General features: G+C 42.3%; 1 protein-coding gene across 1 annotated transcript in view; it reads left to right on the forward strand.

The window, feature by feature from the left end:
* Window positions 1-22,201, forward strand: part of T265_10452 (hypothetical protein) — a gene marked incomplete at both ends in the record, with an annotated part of 157,053 nt that overhangs the window by 48,820 nt on the left and 86,032 nt on the right. The window contains one exon of the mRNA XM_009176827.1: window positions 12,767-12,903. Within this exon, the coding sequence (XP_009175091.1) occupies window positions 12,767-12,903 (137 nt within the window). The remainder of the gene's footprint in view (window positions 1-12,766; window positions 12,904-22,201) is intronic.

Here is a 22,201-nt window from a genome sequence, read left to right on the forward strand (position 1 = left end):
CTGAAGTCCACTTGACCTCAACCCCCTCAAACCAAACTGTCGGAGCACTCACGACCCCACAAAGACCAGGGAAAATCAACCAGTGGCAACCGGGGTGAATCATCAACTGAAGAACCCTGAAGTGAAAGATTAATGAACCAAACCCGGTCAGAATTAATTTGAACCCCCCCCAATCCACCAAAGTATGATTTTGACAACTTCACTAACCGAAAAGAGCCATTAATTGACACTTAACACGTATCTAGTGTGAAAATCCGAAGAGGATTGACTTACTGATTGGTTCGCCGTCTGACTTATAACTTGGCCAATTTGGTGACCTGCTCACTTGGCCTGATGAAGCTTTTGTGTCAAAAGCGGCACGCTGCCCAAATAAAACTACCGATTGTTTATCAAGCTCTTCTGAAACGTTAACTGAACTTGGTTTCAATGACAGTCCCATACATAGATATGTATCTACAAATTTGTTGGAGATCTTGGAGTAAAAAGTTCTTGTTTATCCTTTCCTTACCTTTCCTAATGGCACCAACTTGCGTCAACTGACATCCCTCGGGTAGAGCCGTGGAGAATCAGCTGTGTAGTGGAGGTACATGTGTGGAACGGGAAACGAGCACCATCGACAGTTTGGTCGTTTTGGCAGCCTTAATGTAGTATGAGCCTGTGCTTTTGGCCCGTCATCCAGTGTGCTTGATCATTCCAGATATTTACACTCGAACGTTTGTGAGATTGGTTAATGGCTGGTTTTGTCGGCAACATTGCTCCGTTTTCTTTTTATTCGTGCTATTTGGTTTTGACCACTATGAACTGCATCTAGTCTGACCGTTATGTACTACCTGCTTGCCAGCGTAAATGATCGCAGTAGTTTGGAATACCGCCACCAGGAAACAGTAGTTTGCCGTTACAGGAGGCGTATCATGGACCAGGAAGTATTTTTGGCCGCGTATTTGCGTATACATGATGCATGTTTGTCCCGTTTTCAGTGCTTTTCTTCTGTACTTCAAAGTAAAAGCATGTTTCTGCCTTTGTGCACCGACAGAATGTCGGCTGCTTATGCTGTACGACCAGAGCCTAACTCGGCGTGCAGGATGCCTCCAGGATCCCGAATTCTAGATAAAAGGGGTCAAGCTATTTGCATCAGGGTTTGGGCTGCCCGCATGGATATGACGACAGGTGAAACGAGTGTCGCTTTCAAAATTATAAAAATCATTTATGAAACATGATGCCTGAGGGCCAATCTATACTGCATAATGCAGCTATTAGTAGAGGACGCTCGTCACCGAGTAAATCTCAGCAAGTGCACTCCAGACACTGCCTATATAATCAAGTATTTATCGCACATGTTGTAGAAGATCAGAATATTCTTGGGAGATCGGAAGCAAAATTGATAAGCTAAAACGTGGAATTAAGACGTTTAGGCACCGGCTTCTTATCCGTCACTGTATGGCTGCCACTTAAAATTCACGATATATTTAGGAAGCAAGGCGCGTTGCCTCAAAATAGCGTCCTGCTCTCTGTCCACTATTGTACAAAAACAAATTCGCGCATTTATATAGGAAAATGTCGGTAGCTCAGGTAGCGTAGATGGTCGTTGACTTTTCACCTCAATTGGTAGTGAAACATTTGCAATCAAACTGCCCAGCTCAGCGAACAAGCCGACGACCATCGCACATTTATATCCAGGTTGTTTATGCGATGATATAATTAATACAGATTTACTCAGTCGATGAAACAAGCCGTGTAAATCAAAGGGTTTGTTACTTCTTTAAGTACTTTGTGGCAATATTTCCCAACTGGCCTTAGTGCTTGAGCCTTGGCGCACTCTCGACTCCATTCGCATTGCCCGTGTCTTAAAGTCGAAAATGCTTCTACTTCAATGGCGTTGATTGTAACGAATTTCAAGAGGTGCTCAGTCCGATACCAAGTGTATCCATCTTTGCGCTTGGATCTTCTAGTGGCTGTGCAGGAGTACAGAGAATGGGTTGTTTTTCATCGCAGATATTAAATCACTGTGAAATTTGAATTATATTAAAAACGGAAAGGAATCATAGACAGTCATTCAACATGGCCCCAAATTATGAAAACAATGACAATAAGTGACCAATAAGAATCTTAGACATCTACTGACTTAGGCAACGCTGCCCACAAATGCACAAAATGCTCTGCACTCAACGATACTCAGGTCCCGTTAACCTTTGGGATTTCTCCACTCAAGGTGAATAGTTTTCCAATCCATAAAATTGATGCGCAATTCACTTAAGTTTTCAACGCAAGACTGACATTACCTGGTGTTTACAGATCCCATTATTTTAAGGACTGACGTGTTCGTTAGGTTACACTTAATTACTTCGGATGTGATCTGGCTTCTGCGAGTATGCATGCAACAAGAATCAGTTGTCGGAGTTAAATCGGATAGCAAAGTAGACGAATTCCCAGAAGAGCCTTGCAACTTTGCGTGGAGATATTCGATACTGACGCACCTCTACCATTAGCTTAATATGATCCCCAAGCCTTATCTACTTCCAACGCTGAATTGTTTATCTAACTAGCCACAATCAACGAACTAAACCTCCTGGCAAAAGATCGATACTACTGCCCTAAGGACATTGACCTTGAGTGGGAAAGACAATGAGGTCATTCACACTGTTGTTAATATTTAAAAAGATGCTTACATTTGAATACATACAAGTATGAACTAGGTAAGCACGCGAATGAGCCGTGAGATATTCATTAAATCAAGGCCAGTTTATTTACTACTACTAAAGAGAAACCGAGTCTGCTCAGTCTCTCCCGGAACGAAGATCAAGATACAACATTGTTATTATTTGTTGTTATGTTTAACAGCACTTAAACACCTATCCACTAACGAAGTCAGCCAGTACACCCATGTCTATTGCAGAGAGCATCCTGTTTTCTGAGGCGTTTTGAGAGCAGTTAGTCAATACCAACTACCTATTCGGAATGACTGCATTACGATATAGGGAATGGTTTCTCATAAAATGAAAGTACAAGTGATCTTCAGATTAGGTTTTTCTCATTTGTTCTAGAACAGATCCACAACTTCTTCTTTATATGGCTCCATTGTTGGCTATGAACAGGTTGTTTACATCGTTAGTGTTTCAGTTGTTCTGAAGAAACTAACTGCCTCAAAATTTTGTTTGTTACTCACTAGAAAGAAGTAAGCAGTTATTCCCTATCTCCCCGGCTTGCGTGCTCCAGTACGTCCCCGTGTCTTCCTTTAAATTGTTAGCAATTCTCCGTCTCATCACTCCAGCTCGCCCACGTGCGAAACCTCCAAGAATTATTTGTCAATGGTCTGGGCTTGGAGAGAAGTTGGAAGTCCGTACACGTATATACAAGCACATATTTCAGTTTGATCCAACGTAACAATGCTTAGAGCCCAGTAGTCGCAGATGGACATACATACACTTGTTTCCTGTCACCCATGGGGTCCATACTAGTATTTAGGTTAACTACGTCACCCGTTGTGGGTAGCCAAAACTCTTAGGTCGTTATTGTATCACATTCCATTTTGCAGTACAAATTCTAAAAATCGTCTCACAGAGGATGAGAATCTTTGAAGTGACTAAAGCCACCGGGAAATTATTGCGACTTGAACTATCTGAAACTATACTGGCCTCGGGTTGTTGCTTGAGACGTTTAAGCCGGCCAGAAGTATATGATGGTCCGTGCGCATGTACGCTGGTTGCCCACGCTTTATCGAAACCGCAGGAGCCTCACATCTATCTCCAACTGACATGAACGGTCCAAGCATGCACAACATCACTGGTCAGTGTAGAAGCAACCAGTTGGATTATAGATGGATTATAGATGGATGCCTCGGAATCCGCTCGCCTCCCACGCACAATTTCTATTCATGTTGCAATATTTCATCGATGTAAAACTAGGCAGTCTGCTATTTGTAGCCTCAAAATTGTAAGGCCTGGGTCTGAAACGTTCCAAAAAAGCGTTTGGTGTAAAAAATACCGAGTAGTATACCATGGGAATCTACGACGTCTATCATTATTTTCCTCATTTGTTCGGTAACCTTAAATATGATATTCGAACTTCTCTTTCCCCAATGATTTAAAATTTAAGCGATTGACGGATACACTGAAATTTAGCCGTGTATAGCACTTGAACACTCTACGATCCGTGAAAAAAAACAGAAATCAGTAGCCACCAGCAGCCTCATGATGACCAGCCTCACAAAAACGCCGCAGCTTACAGCCAGGATGACGAACACTTGACCAGAATAGGTAAAAGCTGAGCTGCTGGACAGAAACGTGCTGGAAAGAGGATTTGGATATCTGGGTGTGTCTGGACCTAAAACCAATAGCCTACAGTGGAAAACCAACAATTCGAGTGACTGTAAACTAAATCATAAGAGTGCCACTTCCACAAATTGCATATGAAGGGCGCATTTGGCGTGCATCAACAGTTGCATTAGTTCGAATGTCTTACGTTCCTTTCACAAATAACAATGGAATATTCAAGCTATCTGTCGCGGCGATTTCATGGATGTCCGGAGATTTTCTAACAGTTTCATCCTGATATGTTAGAAGGTTGGGCGATTGCACTGTCCTAGATGCAATATTTGATAGGTCTCGAGAGCAGCCACCCGTAAATTCAGCTGGCGCGATAGCTTTCAAAGTTCACTTAATCGGTTATTTTCGGTGTGACTATCATACTGTGGTTCATCAGTATGCATGGGGATGGTAGAAGGCAGTCGCACGCAAAAACTACAATCCTGATTTTGCTTCAGATTTCCGAGTTTGGCTGGCTGAGTCTGCCAACAAAACACCGGCCATCTGCGTAGCCTAGGCTGCCAAGATTTGTTTCGTTAGCAAAAAGAGAATTTCGTGAGAACGGGCCCCAAGCGGCAAACTGTACACGGTTACTCTCTGCGTCAAGCCGAGAGAACGAATTATTAAGCGTATTGCGTGCATCCGAGCAAAATAGCTCCTGTCTCAGATACGTTTTGATAATTTAAGACAGACGAACAAGTTTGCGAGTTGAGATTGATGTGTTTCGTGATAACCTCTCAGAGTTGAAAAGTCCGGCCGACAAATCCAGCTGTTTATTGGATTCAAGACCAGGCGTAACTGAGTAGAATAGCAGCTCCACTTGATGGGAATCAGTCGAGCTGTATGTGATTTAACGATGGGGCCTTCTCTTCATTGTCACCATCAGCAGGTTGCATACAACCCAGAACATCCTTTGAAAATGTTTCACCGATGACAGTAGGCTGTTGAGATTTTACAACGGTGCACGAAAGTACTAAGTAGTCACGCGTTTGCTGCATCTGAGCACTTCCGCTGCCAAAGTAGCAGTAAACCCTCAGTTGTTATTTGGAAATAACGTAAGAAATTTTGAGACATTCGCAGTCTTAAAAATCTCAAAATACATTGAGAATTATTTACATAGGCACGCCAGTAGCTAGCACGTACAAGACCGATTAGCATAACCTTCATCCCTGTGTCACATGGACAAACCCAGTTTACATGTATCTTTTAAAGTCTCTACTAAAACGTCGAGAATCGTTCAGCGTGAAAACCACATCATGTTACCTTTTTATGTCTGCTGACGGGAATAAAACAACATATCTTGTGCAATAAATTACTTTGTAAGCTCACTGGACGGAAACGCCTACATAGCTCAGCTGACGAGCAGACGAGTGACTGTCCATAAAATAAATTGGCCCAATATGGCTGCATTTTGGAGGTGAAGGGCAAAGCGCCCTACGTGAACAACTTTTAACAAGATATAGGTGAGGGAACTCTAAACTTGTGGCATAGTGAGAACACTATAGACGCAGTTTGTGATACTGCATATTTACAGGAAGGAAAGTCAACCGACTAGGTGTGCAGATGCAATAAAGGCGACTACATAAAAACTTCTGGTTTGACTAACCAAGAACATACCGGCGCTGTTTCGGCTGCCATTACTCCGTGTTCTACAATATTGCCTACGTGAAGATGACGATGTGAAATAAGTGTGGATAGCTGATATATGAGGCGGTGACTTTGAGAAGAATTTCCAGTTATTATGTCAAGATACCGACCTTCAAACTATTACATACCTAAGGACAGAAACACAGCTTACCATAAGTTACTTCTAGCCCCTGTGGCCTAATCAACGTAGTCTGCTTATTCTTCCGAAAAATGGCCACCAACGTGGGATGTTAGCAGACATGACGATCACCTGATTGCAGTCTGATCCGCATGTATTTCATAGTAATGCGAACGCTCATTAGGGGACCTCAAGAGTGGTTATCTCATGCTAGGCATATTTTCGAATGATCACACAAGAACGGGGACTTCCATTTACAACGGAAAATGATGGTTAATTATTCCGTGACAGATAAAGGTCCTCCAAGTAGGACTGAAGTGCTGAAATGACGCTGGTTTTACACCTAACTGCCTTTTTCTCAGTTTGTAAACGGACTCGGATTCAGTTAACGCGCTGCTACAATGGACGCTTTGACAAGAAATTCCCGCAATAACCCATCAGAGTAACATCAGTCGCGTTTCAGACTAATTGAATCTAAGATTAGCGTTGTCAGTTATTTATATCTCCCGGTGACCTACTATCACCTGGATCGATACAGTACGTATGCGTTTCTAATTCAGTTTTTCCGCTTGTGTACTTGTGTATACAAAGCATAACTGAATCTCGGGATTTCTAAATCTCTGAGCTTTGTTTAAAATTTTGGGCAAGAGACAATGTGAACGGAAGCATGTTCACGCTGCCATAGGCCATCTTGAGCTTTGATTTGTTCACTAGGATATCCATGGCGCGATATGGCTCACTGGCGCGTGATGCTTCTTTGAGGTAACAAAACACCAATGTATTGATAAACGGAATCATTAACACTCTCTATTCACCGTTCGTTGCGTTTATGAAAAAATGGCGGAAGCAGAATGTGGAAATAGACCTGCCCTTCTTCCGACAGCAAACCATGCGAATGAGGGTACGTGGTTTTTCAACACATAGCACGTCAGAACAGGTGTCGGTAATTAAACCCGTAAATATTTAGTACGTTGGCTAGATAGAATGAAATTACAGGCCTTCGGAAAATCGGAGATAGATGGGACCAAAAAGTGTTTTCAAAGCATACTTGTGAATGGATGATCTAGCTATAGAAACTAGAAAATATCTATTCAGTTCATACGACAGATACCATTCCGTTTCTTAGCTCTAGGAGGCCAAGTTGTGGTCATACATTGCTAGCGGCGAAGACTTGGGTCTCTCCATATAGTGAGCGCCTAGCTGTCACACAGTGAGACATTTGAAGAATTCTGCGACTCGGCAATATCCTAGAAAGCACGGACAAAACCGAACTATTTTTGAACTCAGTAAGTACAAGTATTGTATTGGAAGACGGTAGAACTACTCACCAAAACAATTTCACCACTTCGTGGATTTATCAGGTCTTCAGAAATACGACTATATGGCCCACATATTACTAACGATGTGACTCGGTCGTTATAGTGTGTGTTCAAAGGTTTTCCGGAAGTTAACGTTTACACGCAGTTAATTAAGAGTTGATATGCTCGTCCCCTTGCATACTTATTGATTCGTACTCAGGATCTGGATGTATATCCATGAAACCCCAAAAAGAAGGGATACTCCACACTTGGAGAACTGTTTATGGCCTCAGTAGGTTTTATCTGTTAGAAAGTTTCATTTGATTGCATGTGTACTCAAAACCATACGTATATATATGTCTGTAGCCCACCCATTTTGGCTTCTCGAAGTTTATGGCCCATGACGTCATCTGTTTCATAACGTTGCGCAAAGATGCCCTGGAAACCAGCAACTATGTCGGCAGCTGGCTTGCAAGCGACTCGTCACCATCCGAGGGAACATCATCAGACAAGGCGAACTGAGTGTTTTTCGCATGGCGACGAATCGACGAACNAGAAAGTTTCTTTGATTGCATGTCTGCTCAAAACCATGCGTATGTATGTGTCTGTAGCCCACCCTTTTTGGCTTCTCGAAGTTTATGGCCCATGACGTCATCTGTTTCATAACGTTGCGCAAAGATGCCCTGGAAACCAGCAACTATGTCGGCAGCTGGCTTGCAAGCGACTCGTCACCATCCGAGGGAACATCATCAGACAAGGCGAACTGAGTGTTTTTCGCATGGCGACGAATCGACGAACTCAAGTGATAAACTCGGCGAAAAGATCAACTGCTATATGATCAACGGTCATGCACTGGACTCGTGTTGCTCTCTCGTTTTAGAGCTAATCAAAAATGCATATATTTAGCACTGATCACCGGATATCTACTGTATGACGCGAGCTAGAGTAGGCGCTTGCCTGTCCCGGAGGGTTTTCGGTAACACGCTCGACTCTTAGATGTCTGGGGTTTACGATTCGGCATGATTAGTGACGTGGATTGCTGGTTTGCAGCAACAAAAGTTAATATTGATTCCAGGGGTTTCACACTTTGCCATGGACTATCCAGAATAAGTATCAGGACAGAATAGGGAATGTTCAGATGAGAGTGATGTGAATGTGGCAAACACTCTTTATCCAAAGGGTGGTCGCTAGTGTACATTCAGACCATTGATTCCGTTTTTCATGATTTCGTTTTCCGTCCAGTCTGTAAAGATCGAATTTCGGCCTGTATACCCTAATGACGAAAGGATAGGTTTCTGTCATCCCTCCGTCACCACTATTTGAAACACCACACTCTGAGCGACTATAACACGGCAAACACTCTGACCATGTGAGATAACTTTCCGAGTCTGAAAACAAAACGGAAAGTTACTACTTATGTTGAAAACTCTTCGGTTGAAAGCTCTACTAGTTTTGTCCTTCTTGGAGCTCATTAGGATAGCTTAGTCCCAAAATGCTCGTCAAACTCGTGTTCTAATTAGACCAGTGAATTACGTTGGTTTTAATTAGAGACTCCACCGAATCTCTGGCTTGTTATTCCTCAAATGAGTTAACTGCACATAGGCTGCCTTATTCTTTCATTTGGAGTGATATCTGACATCAGATATCTGACATCAAAATTACTTGAAATAACACATTACTCCAACTAAAGAGCACCATGAAAGAAAGGTAAATAGCGTAATTTGTAAGTAGGTGTATTTTGCCGTACTCTACTGCTTTTCATGTGAATTTTTTTTCGTTTGTTGATGGCAAACTCTTTGCAATGTATTGGCGTTTTCACTATGTACATCTCGTTAGAAACCGCATCAAATAAGCTTTACTGTGATATTTATGTGACAGTCTCTTCCTCCTCAAAGCCATGACCCCAGATAATGACATTTTTTCTAATGTCGTCCAATCTCATGGCTTTAAAAAGCCGCCGCTTTAGTGACCACAACTTCCCTTGCTTATTTTGCTGTTTCTTCTGACCTTATATTCAGCGGTTGACTCTGTGTCACGCATGTGTAACTTGACACTTGGTGTGAACACGTGGTATTCAGGAGTGTCTAAAACATGCACGTATTCTGAGGTGCGCAGACTAGAAATTTTGTTTCGGTATCTTTATGATCTCTGATTGGATAAATGTTCTCCTAATAATGAGTACCGAAACGGGTAAGCGGGTTTCGAGACGTTCACCCCACGGACTGCTGAAAAAGTCAATTACTTTGCTGCTAGCAAAGCACCAATGCCATTGATGTCAGAGTACTCGGATCTGTTAATCCTTACCAGACCACTCGTGCAACGGACGCTCTTGTGTTCAACTGTGCCTATCCTAAGGTGTGGGGCTGGATCCTAGTCAATTGATTATGCATAGTGAAGGTGCCAAACGCATCTTGATCACCTGACGTCAATGCGTGGGTAAATATGCATACAGGCTATAGTCACATCTTTGTGGTGAAATAAATAAGCTTTCTCACAGCAATGAATGGTTTCATTGTTGGTGATGATGTTTAGAACAGGTGTTTTGACCTCGGTTAATCTAGCACTGAACGCTTGTAACGTAGACCTCTCAAAGCGTCTTACTCGGATGGACCTATTTTTCATGAAGAATCCATTGGCTCTCTCTTGTTCGTACATGTCTTTTAAAACGTAGATTGATGACTGTTTTGTTATCGGAGCCATACGACTTCTTTGATACTGATAGGAGTGTACCTGTGTGTAGTGTTTTGGCCGTGAGTCGGTACGTACCACGTGTGGTCTAATCTATTGCTGTGTGCCGGCAGAAAACTTGATCAGATGACTTTTCAACGTAGTCACCTGACGTCCTGAGAATAAGAAACGTATGCACAAGCCAAAGTGTAGCTTGCTTCAGAAATAGTCTCACGGTGACTGTGGCTAAATGGTGTTGTCGGAATACGCGACGGAAACATCGGTATGGAGCGTTTCATCACTGAAGGAGCCTAGGCTCTGTGCGGTTCGAAGATAGACTTGCCCAATAAATTATACGCTAAGTAGAAAACCAATTGGATCGTGCATGTAGAAAGGTGATATGTCTCTCAAGGAAGCAGGAGTAAGATGGCACAAACGAGAGAAACGTGTGATCTTTAATTGTCTGAACACNGCAACACCGGACACGACGCACAAAACACGTTTTGAGGTGAGAATCCACTGAAATGCGGACGGTGAAGAAAGTACATTCAACAAGATCATGACGGTTCATGCACCTAAGTACTCTGGTTGTTTCCTCAGCACCTTCATTGGTTCCATTGGTTCCATTGGTTCAATAAAAACCGAATTTCAAGCCCATTATTCTTGAAAAATCCCGACACATAAAAGGTGGTCCATAATTCGAGTGTGAATTTATTGCATGCATACCCAAATCCGATGATCGAATGAGTCATAGTCCTAGGTGAAAGCGATCCCGTGTCGATGGTTAATTCAGCCTTCTAGCTTGGAATCATTCATTCGTTTAAGGTCGTTTCTTAACTCCACACCATACATCAATGCCACACTAAAAACGAAGTTTCCAAATGAAGAGGTAAGGCTACTGGTCCCTCCATCCAGTTGATATCTGCAATCCGTAGCACTGGTTGCCTTAGGGGAAGACCAGCTCATTAGTAAGTTGACCGTGGTGGATATCTAGAACTGCCTCAGCAATTTTATTCGGTTTAAAGTTCAATAACTACTATACAGAGTTGCTGTATTCTGAATGGTGCGGGTTTATCGATGTCCCAGTGATAAAACTCACTCTACACCCCAAAGCAATTAGAAGTGAATGGAAAGCAAGCGCTTTGGTACCAATTCCTATGCCGTTAGCCATTGTTACTCCCGGGGAGTGTTGTCGTTTCCATTCGGATTCGAAGGCCTCCACCGAATTGATTTGGACACATCTATCTAGTGAGTGGTTCGCTCTCTCAGTCCACTGATGTAGTAGCTACTTTGGATGAAGTGACGCGGGGGGGGGAAGGGGTTTGCACGAACTGATCACCAGCTGGGTTAGACTAATGGTTTAAGAAATATACGTCAATGCAGTTTGGCAGACGGACGATTATTTTATTGGCGCTTCTAAATTTCATGAAACAAAGACATGTGTTCCGGTTCATTCCTTCTTGGTGGCTTAGCTGGTTTGTTTGGTCGTATGCTTCTTAGTTTTTACGAGCTTGGCCCAAAATGACCGCCCATCTTGTATGGGTAAATTCCTTTCGACTAATTTGCATTTTCGAGTTGGTTTTGTCTCTCTCTCTTTTCCACCTATCCTTTGGAACAACAAACCGTAGATGTTCTCAGTCATGTATCTCTTATGATGTGAAGGAACTCTGCTCTTGAAAACACTGCGGGAAAGGTCACTTGAGGTGAATGATTAGTATAAGCCTTGTGTGCGACGATCATCCCTGAATGGTGTTCTCCTCTGCGGGATGTCCGAGCCTAGGAGTAGCCTGTCCATAGTGGAACAGGTTGAAATTCTCGTTACATACAGCAAAACAGCGGACACTGCACACACTGTATGTGCATACGGTAATCAGACTGCCGAGGTGACGTTAAGAAGAGACCACAAGCCCATGAATGATTGATTGAAGCCACCTTCAACGTTTAGTTTCTTGATGTAGAAGACTGATTGCCAAATGTGCACCAACATCCCTTGTTCGCTCAACTCCAGAGGAAAAAAACGACTCAGAGTTTCTCATGAAGAGAATTCTGCTCGCTTTTTGCATCTGTACTTCAAGGATAAGTCGCCACTCAACAAATTCAGCCATCTGTTTGGCTTTCATGCGCTAATTAGAATAGAGGCAATCAGACTACCAGAAACAAAAGACACCACAAATTTCCTCGGAATGGGCGACCTGTATCCGACAGTATGTTGCCACAAAATACTGACTGATAATTAGTCACAGCTCATCAAGTTTCTCCGTTTAGTCTTTAAGCCGTTCAGGTGATTCAAGCAGGTTTCTTCCATCCCGCTGCTGAGTCATTGTTCTCTACGTGAATGTGGTAAGTTCCGAAATCAGCTAGCATGGGACTGCAATGCGAAAACTGACAGCGGATGGCGGTAGTTGTAAATGCCACACCCAACAACTGTGGCGTTGCTAGTACAACCAAAACATCCTATTTCATGGTCGACGTTTTTCAAGTAAATCCAAACGTATTTGGGATAGCTGTGAAACACGGCCATTCACCTTAAATCCGACAGAAGCCATGTGATTTCCGCGGGTAATGGATATACGGTTTTGGCTGTTATTCTTGGGTAGTGCTTGACGGAAAGATTAAATGACTGAAAGATTCCAAGGTTTGTATGTGCCTTAAACTCAGTAAGCTGTATACTTTCTTGACACACTTTATTTTTGTCATTTTCAAGTGACAGTAAAGTCATTTTCTATTTCTTCTAGGCAAACTTCACCAACGGAACATGCCTCATCTATTATACAAGTGGGAGATCTGCCGGTGATGATACAGCGCTCACGAACGACGAGGGTTACTACAGAGTGACGGGATCTGTCATTTCAGAGAGGATCACAAAATACGAGTGAGTTGGACTTGAACCCACTGTGTTTTCCCTTTTGCCGCGAATCACAAACCAAGGTTACGATGTCCGCTAACATAATTGGTGGTTCACCAAACAGTGAACTGTTTACTCGCGAAAAGTTGTCTATAATTCATCCCACATTGTGAAAAAAAGGACGTGTACGGAAAAATGTTACCACTTCAATTCAAGATGAAGTGCATTACATATCCAGTTTTAATTGCGGGGTCGAAGAATCGATGGGAGTGCGCTGTCGTAGCAAACGGACGTAAAACGCTGAAGGGAATCACACACGTATGGCCAGGCAACTCGTACTGTACTATCCTTTCGAAGTATCCTCTGCTACAAAGTTTTTGCCTCTAAGGGTGACTTGTCATCAATAATACAGGCATGGCGTTTTTGATCTTGAAGATACTGACCCATACTGCAGATCCCGGCAATGCCTGGAGTACACGGTGCAGACTCAGCGCTGTTCGCTTGTCCGAACCTGCTCAAAAATCACTTCCTGCACCAGGCGGAAACAAGGAAATCAAGCTATTTCTGTTTCCATGTCGCAGCAAGTGGACAAATGAAGCTATAAACCATCGTGGAAGTTCCCTTATAGAAATGAACTTTTTTTCTTCCTCGTGGCCGGCAGCTACTACTACTACAGTGGATAGACTCAACGTAAATTGGGGCAAATCAAACTGAACCAACCAGCAAACAATCTTCAGAAAATGGACGGAAATCAACTCACTTTGAAATTGCTCTTAAGAAAGTTTATTATAATGTTTGGTCCACAATACACCGATGGCCGGCAGCACTACTACTACTACAGTGGATAGACTCAACGTAAATTGGGGCAAATCAAACTGAACCAACCAGCAAACAATCTTCAGAAAATGGACGGAAATCAACTCACTTTGAAATTGCTCTTAAGAAAGTTTATTATAATGTTTGGTCCACAATACACCGATGCCCAAAGAAGTAAATGTGATGGACAGTTCCTCACTGTCTACAGACTACTCATTCATTATGACTGAATTGGTGGCAAAGGTACTAACTGCCTAGAACTCTATGCCACGAATTCATACTAGTCATATTGTCAGATTGAAAGTAAGTGCCTAAAACCGACTATAACTTCCCTACTGTAGCGACCTGCATTACGAGAGACGGTCTTTTAAATAGCATCGCTTTTGATTGTTCTTTAAATCAAAGGGTAAAACCTTTCTCAAGGGCTGCCTGGTTACAGTAGTTCTCGTCGTTCGTTTCAGGTGGTCCGTTAGAAGAGGAGTGACTACAAGACATACATAGATGATGTTAACTTAGATGTAATGAGTAATAAGTGGGTAGCCCGTATTTACTTTATTTGGAGCTCTCGAAGGCTTCTCGGCATACCTACCATAGAATGTGTGCTCAGATATGACCTCCAGCTTGCCTAGTAGGCTACCCATTTACCCCGCCTAATGTCTGGTAAATATTCGTATTCTTTCTGTCTCCATTGTTTGTCCAACGTCCCACTTACCTGAGAACCTTCAGCGATTACCATATTGAGACCATATTGATCCCTTATTTTGTAGCTGCAGAACCTAATAGTTTCTGCAAGATGAACATCTATTATGCTATCCCAACAGCCTGTGTTCTATAACTTAGAGTACGTCGTGTCATTCTGAACCTAAAAGCCGTGGCCGACGGCACAACAGCTCTGTGGGATTCAGGTCATTATGCTTGGGCCGAATAATGAATTTGTCTTACTTAACTGCGTATTCATGCTACCCCATCTGGTTCTGCAAAACATCCTTGTGGTAATGATCAGGTTTTGGGTGGCTGATGAAACCATCTCAGTTATTGTAATGCATGACCATTCTCTTATAACCAGCCGTTTTTTTACAAAGCATTGCCTGTCTGCATCGTCCGCATGTTTCGTCCAGTGCCTGAGGTGATATAGCCCTACACGTTTCTACATGTTAGGTTTCAAGGACTAGTTACGGGCATTTATCAGTCAGCCTGAACTAGAATCCACGGATCTAGCTTAGTTGGAGTAACCAGCTTTCGGAAATTAATTTAGAACGCCATAAGTGGTTTTTCACAATATAGGTGCTTACACAGAGAGAGGTAAGTTCTCTATGACCTCAAGAATTGTCTGGATGGTATACTTTTCGAAAAAATCGTTGAGCAACCCGTACAAATACCATAAGATAATGGGAACCTTTTCAATAATCATATTTAACCTGTAGAAAGTTCTGTGTCTCATAAATTAGCGGTAATCGCGATTGGTATTCTTACATCCCCAATGACTATCAGTAAATATCAGAGTACCTGCAATGATAATCTATCAAAACAGACGTGATAATTAACTTGATGGGTAGGCAGCAACAAGGGGCTAAAAAACTACACTTTGCTTCGGTGGTGTTGCCATGACAACAGTATGTTTGTCTGTAAGTAGACGACCAAGAAACAGATGATTGCACCGGTCTACGATTTGTCTTTCTTCTGCCCTAATTTGCGCCAACCTGAGTGTATAATATAATAGAAAAGAAAGAACAAGGTATGTTTTATTGAGCGGTACGTCACGAGATGCAGTCCAAACTCAGGTACTCGAAAATGCATGCGCGATTAGAGGAACCGGTCCAAGGTTGACTGCGTGTGTACTATCTTGTGTGCTACGGCTGAAACTCGTGGAAAAAAAGTTACACACGAAACATGAGCTAGGGTATGCATGAATATGAACCGTATTCATTCATTTACAATGATGCTAGGCGCACGAAAATATATGGTAGTTGTACCTCAAATGCTCTCTCAGATTCTTGATAGCCTCAATACGTGTGTTTGTTCCGGAATTTGCTTGGTTTTTACACGCGCCCAGTCCAAATCTGACATACGTCTCAAGTGATTAACAACTGCTCTTTTGTTAGCATATAAGGTGGTTATCGGTTAGAAGCTGCATGGGACCCACTTGGTGATCATCATCTATCTGATTACTATGCTCTAGTAATGTATTATATAATACAATCGAAAATAGTCCAAACAAAGTGGGATAAACCCAGGATAATATAATAATTATTATTTGTGTGCTTTCTTCAATGTAGAGGTAGTTAGGTTTCATCATTTGAATGAAACGTTATAATACCAAGACGTGCCTGGCAATCTAGGTGCTTGTGCTGCGAAGCGCCGTGGCCTGTGAACTGGCGTATAAAACAGCAACCAGGCGGAATATCAGTTCATTGGTGTTTTGTAATAGCGAAGCACGTCAAAACCGTCTACACATGTCTGATGATATTCCACTTTATGTAGAACTGTCCCTTGGGAATGTGGTTTTGTGTGACAAAATGGCTGATGTGCAATGCTACATCATGGATCACAGTGATACTCTGGTTTTACTGTGCTCCAACTTTGAAAAATGACAAAAATTTTGCTCGTACATCGAAGCCTTTGTCTTCCAATCGTAGCTACCCTGGTCCCGAACTCAATAAACATACCATCACCTCCAAGGCTTGGTTGTACGTCCCACATTCCCATTCTCCGGTGAGCGAAACTGTAGCAGCTGAAACCAATGTGAATTCGGTACACAGTGTACAGCCGATAAATTGATTGATTGATTTCACTTCAATGGGCTTACGGTCTAGTGTTGCAGTTTCCAAAGCAAGATCGAGCTGCGGAGCTTCCTCAAAACAACCGGTGTTGATTTGAACGACATTGTCACACTGCCCCAAGGCGTCTGGTTACTCCTGCTGGCGGTGATCCGATCGCTTTTCACCAAATACCTCCCAGAAAAGCCAGAGAGTCAGATCAGGTGTTGACTGATAGCCGACTGGCTGGTGATCAAAGGAAGTAATAAACAGATAAATCGTGATGCATTATGAAACCAGATCAACAATACATAATGTTCACTCGCGGTAAACAGAATATGCAAGAATGTTTACATTCCTTGTCATAAAGGCACGTTTAAACAGTATGTCATGCCCTCCAGACAGTTAATGTAAAAACGATGGTAGCACTAAGCGGTTGTCCCAGGGGTGTGCTTATTCGTTTCATTACTTTTATGGACTCATGTATAGTCTCAGCAATAGACAACTTCAGTCGTTCTTTGAATGTGGTTTATTACGCTTATCCCGAACGGTGTTCAATCGATCTATATTTCGAGTGTCCTTGATGGGTCAGTAACATCTCACCTAAGTGCCTCGCCGACACCATTGTCTTCCGGCGTCTTAACCATATATGACACCACCAAAAATGCGTGTGCGGTACCGATGGGAGCTATTTCGTTTCCTAAGTTGAACAGGCCGTTCCAGTGAAAACAGAGTAGTGGTTACTTTGACGAACACCATTGTACTGATTTATTTTCACTGCACGTTTCATCTCTTCTGTCTGTGATGTCAGCCTATCACCCAATAGGTTCTAACGAGATTATTGTGACCTAATGAAATTTGCTGCTCATTTGTGGTTTGACAATAGCCGAATTACACCCTGGCGAATTATCATAAAGCAAGGCGAGGCGGTGAACCTTGCTTAACTGTTTGCTTTCGGCAGTAGGACATACACTGTAACGTTTTTTAGTCAACATTTCATTCTGGAAGTAAAGCCAATCTGCGATGGAAAGCCAGGAACCACGTTTGGAACCATCAGCAGTGTGTACTTTCCAAACCCTTGGAGATCTTCAAATTTTTAACGTTTTGGTTTAGTAGCTGAAAATTAACGTCGCACAGTTAGAAGAACTGATAAACTGTGTGAATTACCTGTCTTCAGACAAGAAACCATTATGCGGTGCGCGTCACGCGATGTAACGGTGACTGGTTCCTCCAATGACCACAGCTCTTATGGGAAGTCTGCGATTCGTGAGGTGGTTTCCGTTCTAAACAGGGTACTCGAGGGCTTAGTCGTAATAAAATCACAATGAAGGAAAGTGTTTCCATTGTGTCAAAAAAATTACAGTACTGGGTGGCTTGCTGATATCGTGTTTATCTACTTTAAGAAATAACCACTGATTCCTACGAAGAGAAACTCAATTCGCTTTGAGTAAAGCACTCAAAATCACCGTTCTGATTTATTGAGGGAAAACTGTTTGTCTAGTACTTTTTGGCAGGACGTTTGACTTTTATTGTCAGTTATAAAATTATTCCCATTTTTATAGAATAATCAACATCGGTTGTGATTTTGACCACCGTCAAGTCAGTCTGTTTTCAGAAACCTGATTTCTAAAAAATAAGTTGCTGATATTCAAGATGGTTTAAAGTCCCGACTTGTTGAAGATTTCAATGCCATTACTTTGGCAATCACCCCTAAAAACCCAGCAGTGCACTCGAAACTGACAGTCTGGCGAAAAAAGTGCGTGCACTTGCGAGTGGGAGAAAAAGGATACTGAATCATATACATTCTCCTAGTCCAAAGTTTTTCTCCCCAAAGACGAGTAGTTTTTTGAGAGATGTTCTAAGGCCTTCAGTCCCTGATAAGTTTGTTGAAATACCAACAATGTTAGGCACAAATTATACATTCTGAAAGTTTCCTCTAAAGAATTGCTGTCAAGACAGAAACGCCAATGATATCGGTACACAAAAGTAATTAAAATTTTGCAAAATTCGTATGAAATTGACCTCTTCCTCATTAAAATCACCACCAGAGAAGAACACTGGTGATTTGCCAGTATAATGAATGAACAAGCGTGTTGAGATGAATACTATTCAAGGCATATGGGTGAAGGTTTGGTTGAGACGAATTTCTTAAAGATCATAGTAAACCTACATGATTGTTCTGACGCTACGTGGCTCCAGTACAGAAGGTTTCCGCTTCAGAATAATCTTTATCGGTGAGCAAGGTCTTCTAGAACGATTAAACTATATCGATCCACGCGTTTTTGATTGTGTGTAGCAAGCGCTTTAATAGGGCATTCTGGTCGTTAGCTTGTTCGCTGAGCTGGGCAGTTTCAGTGCATACTTTTCATCACCAATCGAGATGACACTATCAGTGCGTTATTGTGGAGCGTAGTGGTGCGTAAACCCCCGCACAACCACTGACCCACCGCTACGCAGCACCACGCTCGCCAATAACGCACTGATGATGTCATCTCGATTGGTGATGAAAAGTATGCACTGAAACTGCCCAGCTCAGCGAACAAGCCAACGACCATCTACGCTAGCTGAGCCACCAACATTCATCTGAATGAATAAAAGGCTGAAATGGTGGTTTCGCCAGTCAAACGTGAATGATGAGAGTACAAATCCATGGGGGAAATTTGTTACGGTGGAGATGCGGAGAATTATGACATTTGGGAGCACGATAAATATCAACCTGTCATGGAGTTCGTCGTGCAGTATTTTGGGTTGCTTTGAAAAAAACTATGGAAAATGCTTAAGAAGAGCATTTTGTTGCACTTGTCTTGGTAGCTTCATTGACAGTAGGCATAATAGTCTAAGAGTAACGCGCCTAATTATTTCTAATGATGCCGTTTATTGAGCCAGCCCACGGTTTGAATTCACTGAATGATGGTATGCGGTTTTCATAGTTTTTCATCCCAATTTGAAAACAAAAAAGTAAGCAACTACTTAGTTGTGAATACGTGTAGAAAAACAGTTTCATCGTGTGTTTTGGGCTTAGATGTTATTGCAGATGAAAAATTACTTGACACCCAATTTAGTTCACGTCATTTCCTATAGAAATACGCTTTTCTAGGAAGGAATTTCGCACTTCACAGTAGGTAATTCCTGGATCTCAATCTGCTGTCTGTGACGATTATGAAGTCATCAGTTACGGAATCTTAGTCAAGCATTAGCTACTTATCCGGGTGACGAAATTTCTGTTGTGACATCTAGGAACCAAATGTGACTCATACGTCTTTGCGCCCTTGAGGCACTTTCGATAAACCTAGAAAATATGTACATCCATTAGTAAGTAAATGTTAATTGATAAGGTCATTTCTTCTGACTGTTTCGACGAAATCTGTCTGCCTGTTTGCCAGATGTCAAGCAGTACGTTTTCAATGACCCCCACAAGTCCCAAAATACACTGAAAAAGGTTGTATAAGATTAAGATCTAAAGTGGCAATCTTTGGGATCTCGAGTTTTCTAAAAACAAGTTCCAGCAATAACTTCATTCCCGTTCCATACATGTGACTGTATATTATTCTTTCCTCATCATCAGCGAGATCATACCATGAACAGCACCACACTGCGGTGATTTAAAAGCATTTACATATGTCTGCGTCGTTGTGCCACCGCAAAAAAACAGGAATTTTTGATCAGTCGAGGCAAGAAAGGTAGTGTAATAACTTTTAACTTTTGTCGAGCATCGCGTGAACATGGTTGTGTTGTCTGGGTTTCTACATTTGACCATTTGGCCACTGAAGAGGATATATTATCACAAGGTTGTTCGTTTGTGCACACCGCTGATGTGTCGGGAAGCTGCGTGGATCTGTTGCCATCAGTTTTTTAAGACTACTAGAAGTGCACGTTCAGGCTAACGTGGTTTCACCCGCCCTTTGTTTGGAGCTTGCAACAATGAATACGTAGTGCCGTCGAACATGATATGTATGCCAATTAGCCATTGGCAAACAAACCTTAGTTCCATACCGACCGCCTCCTTATCAGTAGCTGAATATGTTGGATTTTGAAAATTGTACCAGGGTTGAAACAGTCAATGAGTCATCGTTTGTTCTAAAATGTCATTTTGCGAAGAAATGTCATTCTGCGCTTGTTCAGATTCTAGATGGACAAATTTGAACCCACGTCAGCTTAGACAAGCGTAAAATCTAAAGATGGTAGTCGAAAAAACGCAACATTTCGCGCTGAAAGATTCATAATTACAAGGCCGAAACATTAACTGAAATGATACACGGCTATCCTTTTCTGCGGGGGACAAAAGTGACCCAAAAAATCATGAAAGTTAGTAAGTTTTTGTTATCTTGAGAACCCGTTAGCGAATGTGTATCAGTGGAAGGCGATTTCTACTGATGAATGTTCCTCCTGTAGATCCTAGAGGGAGAACTGCAGCACAAAACCATCCGTCGTCACAAACCGTTGTTTCTCAAAGACGGTTTCTCCCGTATGACAACGTCTAATGTGAATAATTCAGCTAATTTGGGCAGCTAACTTCGAGGCGTCCAAACCGATTTAGTGGTTTCTTCAATCGAAAGAAAAACAAAATATTTCTATGGAAAGCCAGGTAGTGAAATTGGCAACAACCAGGTACCTATACGACTTCTTTGTGGAGATGTTTTACATGGAAAGTCTTCGCACTCGGTAAGTTGAAATTTAGATTAGTGTTTGCACGGCTGAAAGTGTAGATGCACGAGAACAAAAGTGGCATTAACCTTGCTTACCTGTTATTTCTGATTTGGTCGATCGCACCTTGGTTTCCTCATAGGCAGTCATCAGAAACAATTTCTATGAGAGCTGGAAATGGGATGTACCTAAATATGTCTTTCAAAGTATGCCATACTTGTGCGTTTTTTACCCGGAGTCTTGAATTTACTGTAGCATGGTTTTTTTTGTTTCGACATTTCCGCATCCGGAAGACGAATGGTCTATTTTCGGAGAAACTGGACAGGAATCGTTGGTCTACTTAATTGTAGACAAACGAGAAAATTCAACGAAATGCATGTTATTCAAATAACGACTTGTTTAAAAGTTCCTCCATTGCGAGTTATAATATAATGTTGGGCTTAATCATCCTGAATGAGTCCCCGGATGCTTGTATTGAAGATAAAGCCAAATATTTTTAGGTCAACCGACCGCTTTTATCGAGTCGTTGACTTCCCCTCTCGCTGGTATAGTTCTTCCACACTTACACGTGCAAAAAATTGAATCAAATCCTTCAACTGTAGCACCATTTCATGCCATGCCACATGAAGATGGCACGAGGGCTGGGATAATACCAGGTTGCTCAAGCCCAGACAGGGGAAGTCGAGAGGCGGAGCTCGGGTTCGAACCACGAACCTTCCGGTCAGTAAATTGGCGCTCTAACCACTTGGTCCATCTCGCCCCATCTAAGCGTGCGCCACCGATTTGTTCACCGTATCTCATTTTGCTTTGGGCAGACTGATTTTGGTCTACCAACTAAGCGCATGTATCCAGTTTTTTAAGCAGTTTTAAGTGGTAATCCTCTTTGGATACCTTTCATTTCACACTGGGCGTATTTCTCAAGTATTCGTTTCTAGTAGTCGATGTAGTTGACCACATGTAGGTATTCCCACGTTGCTAAAAAGGCTTAAAAGGTCTCCAAAATTCCAAACGGCAGTGTCTGGCATGCAGGTTGCATTGGGGTGAGATTACTGTCGCACGATGACCTGGTATGACAATTGGATTGGCTGGCGAAATACAACCCGTTTTCA

Source organism: Opisthorchis viverrini (assembly GCF_000715545.1).
Source record: "Opisthorchis viverrini unplaced genomic scaffold opera_v5_367, whole genome shotgun sequence".
Lineage (NCBI taxonomy): Eukaryota > Metazoa > Platyhelminthes > Trematoda > Opisthorchiida > Opisthorchiidae > Opisthorchis > Opisthorchis viverrini.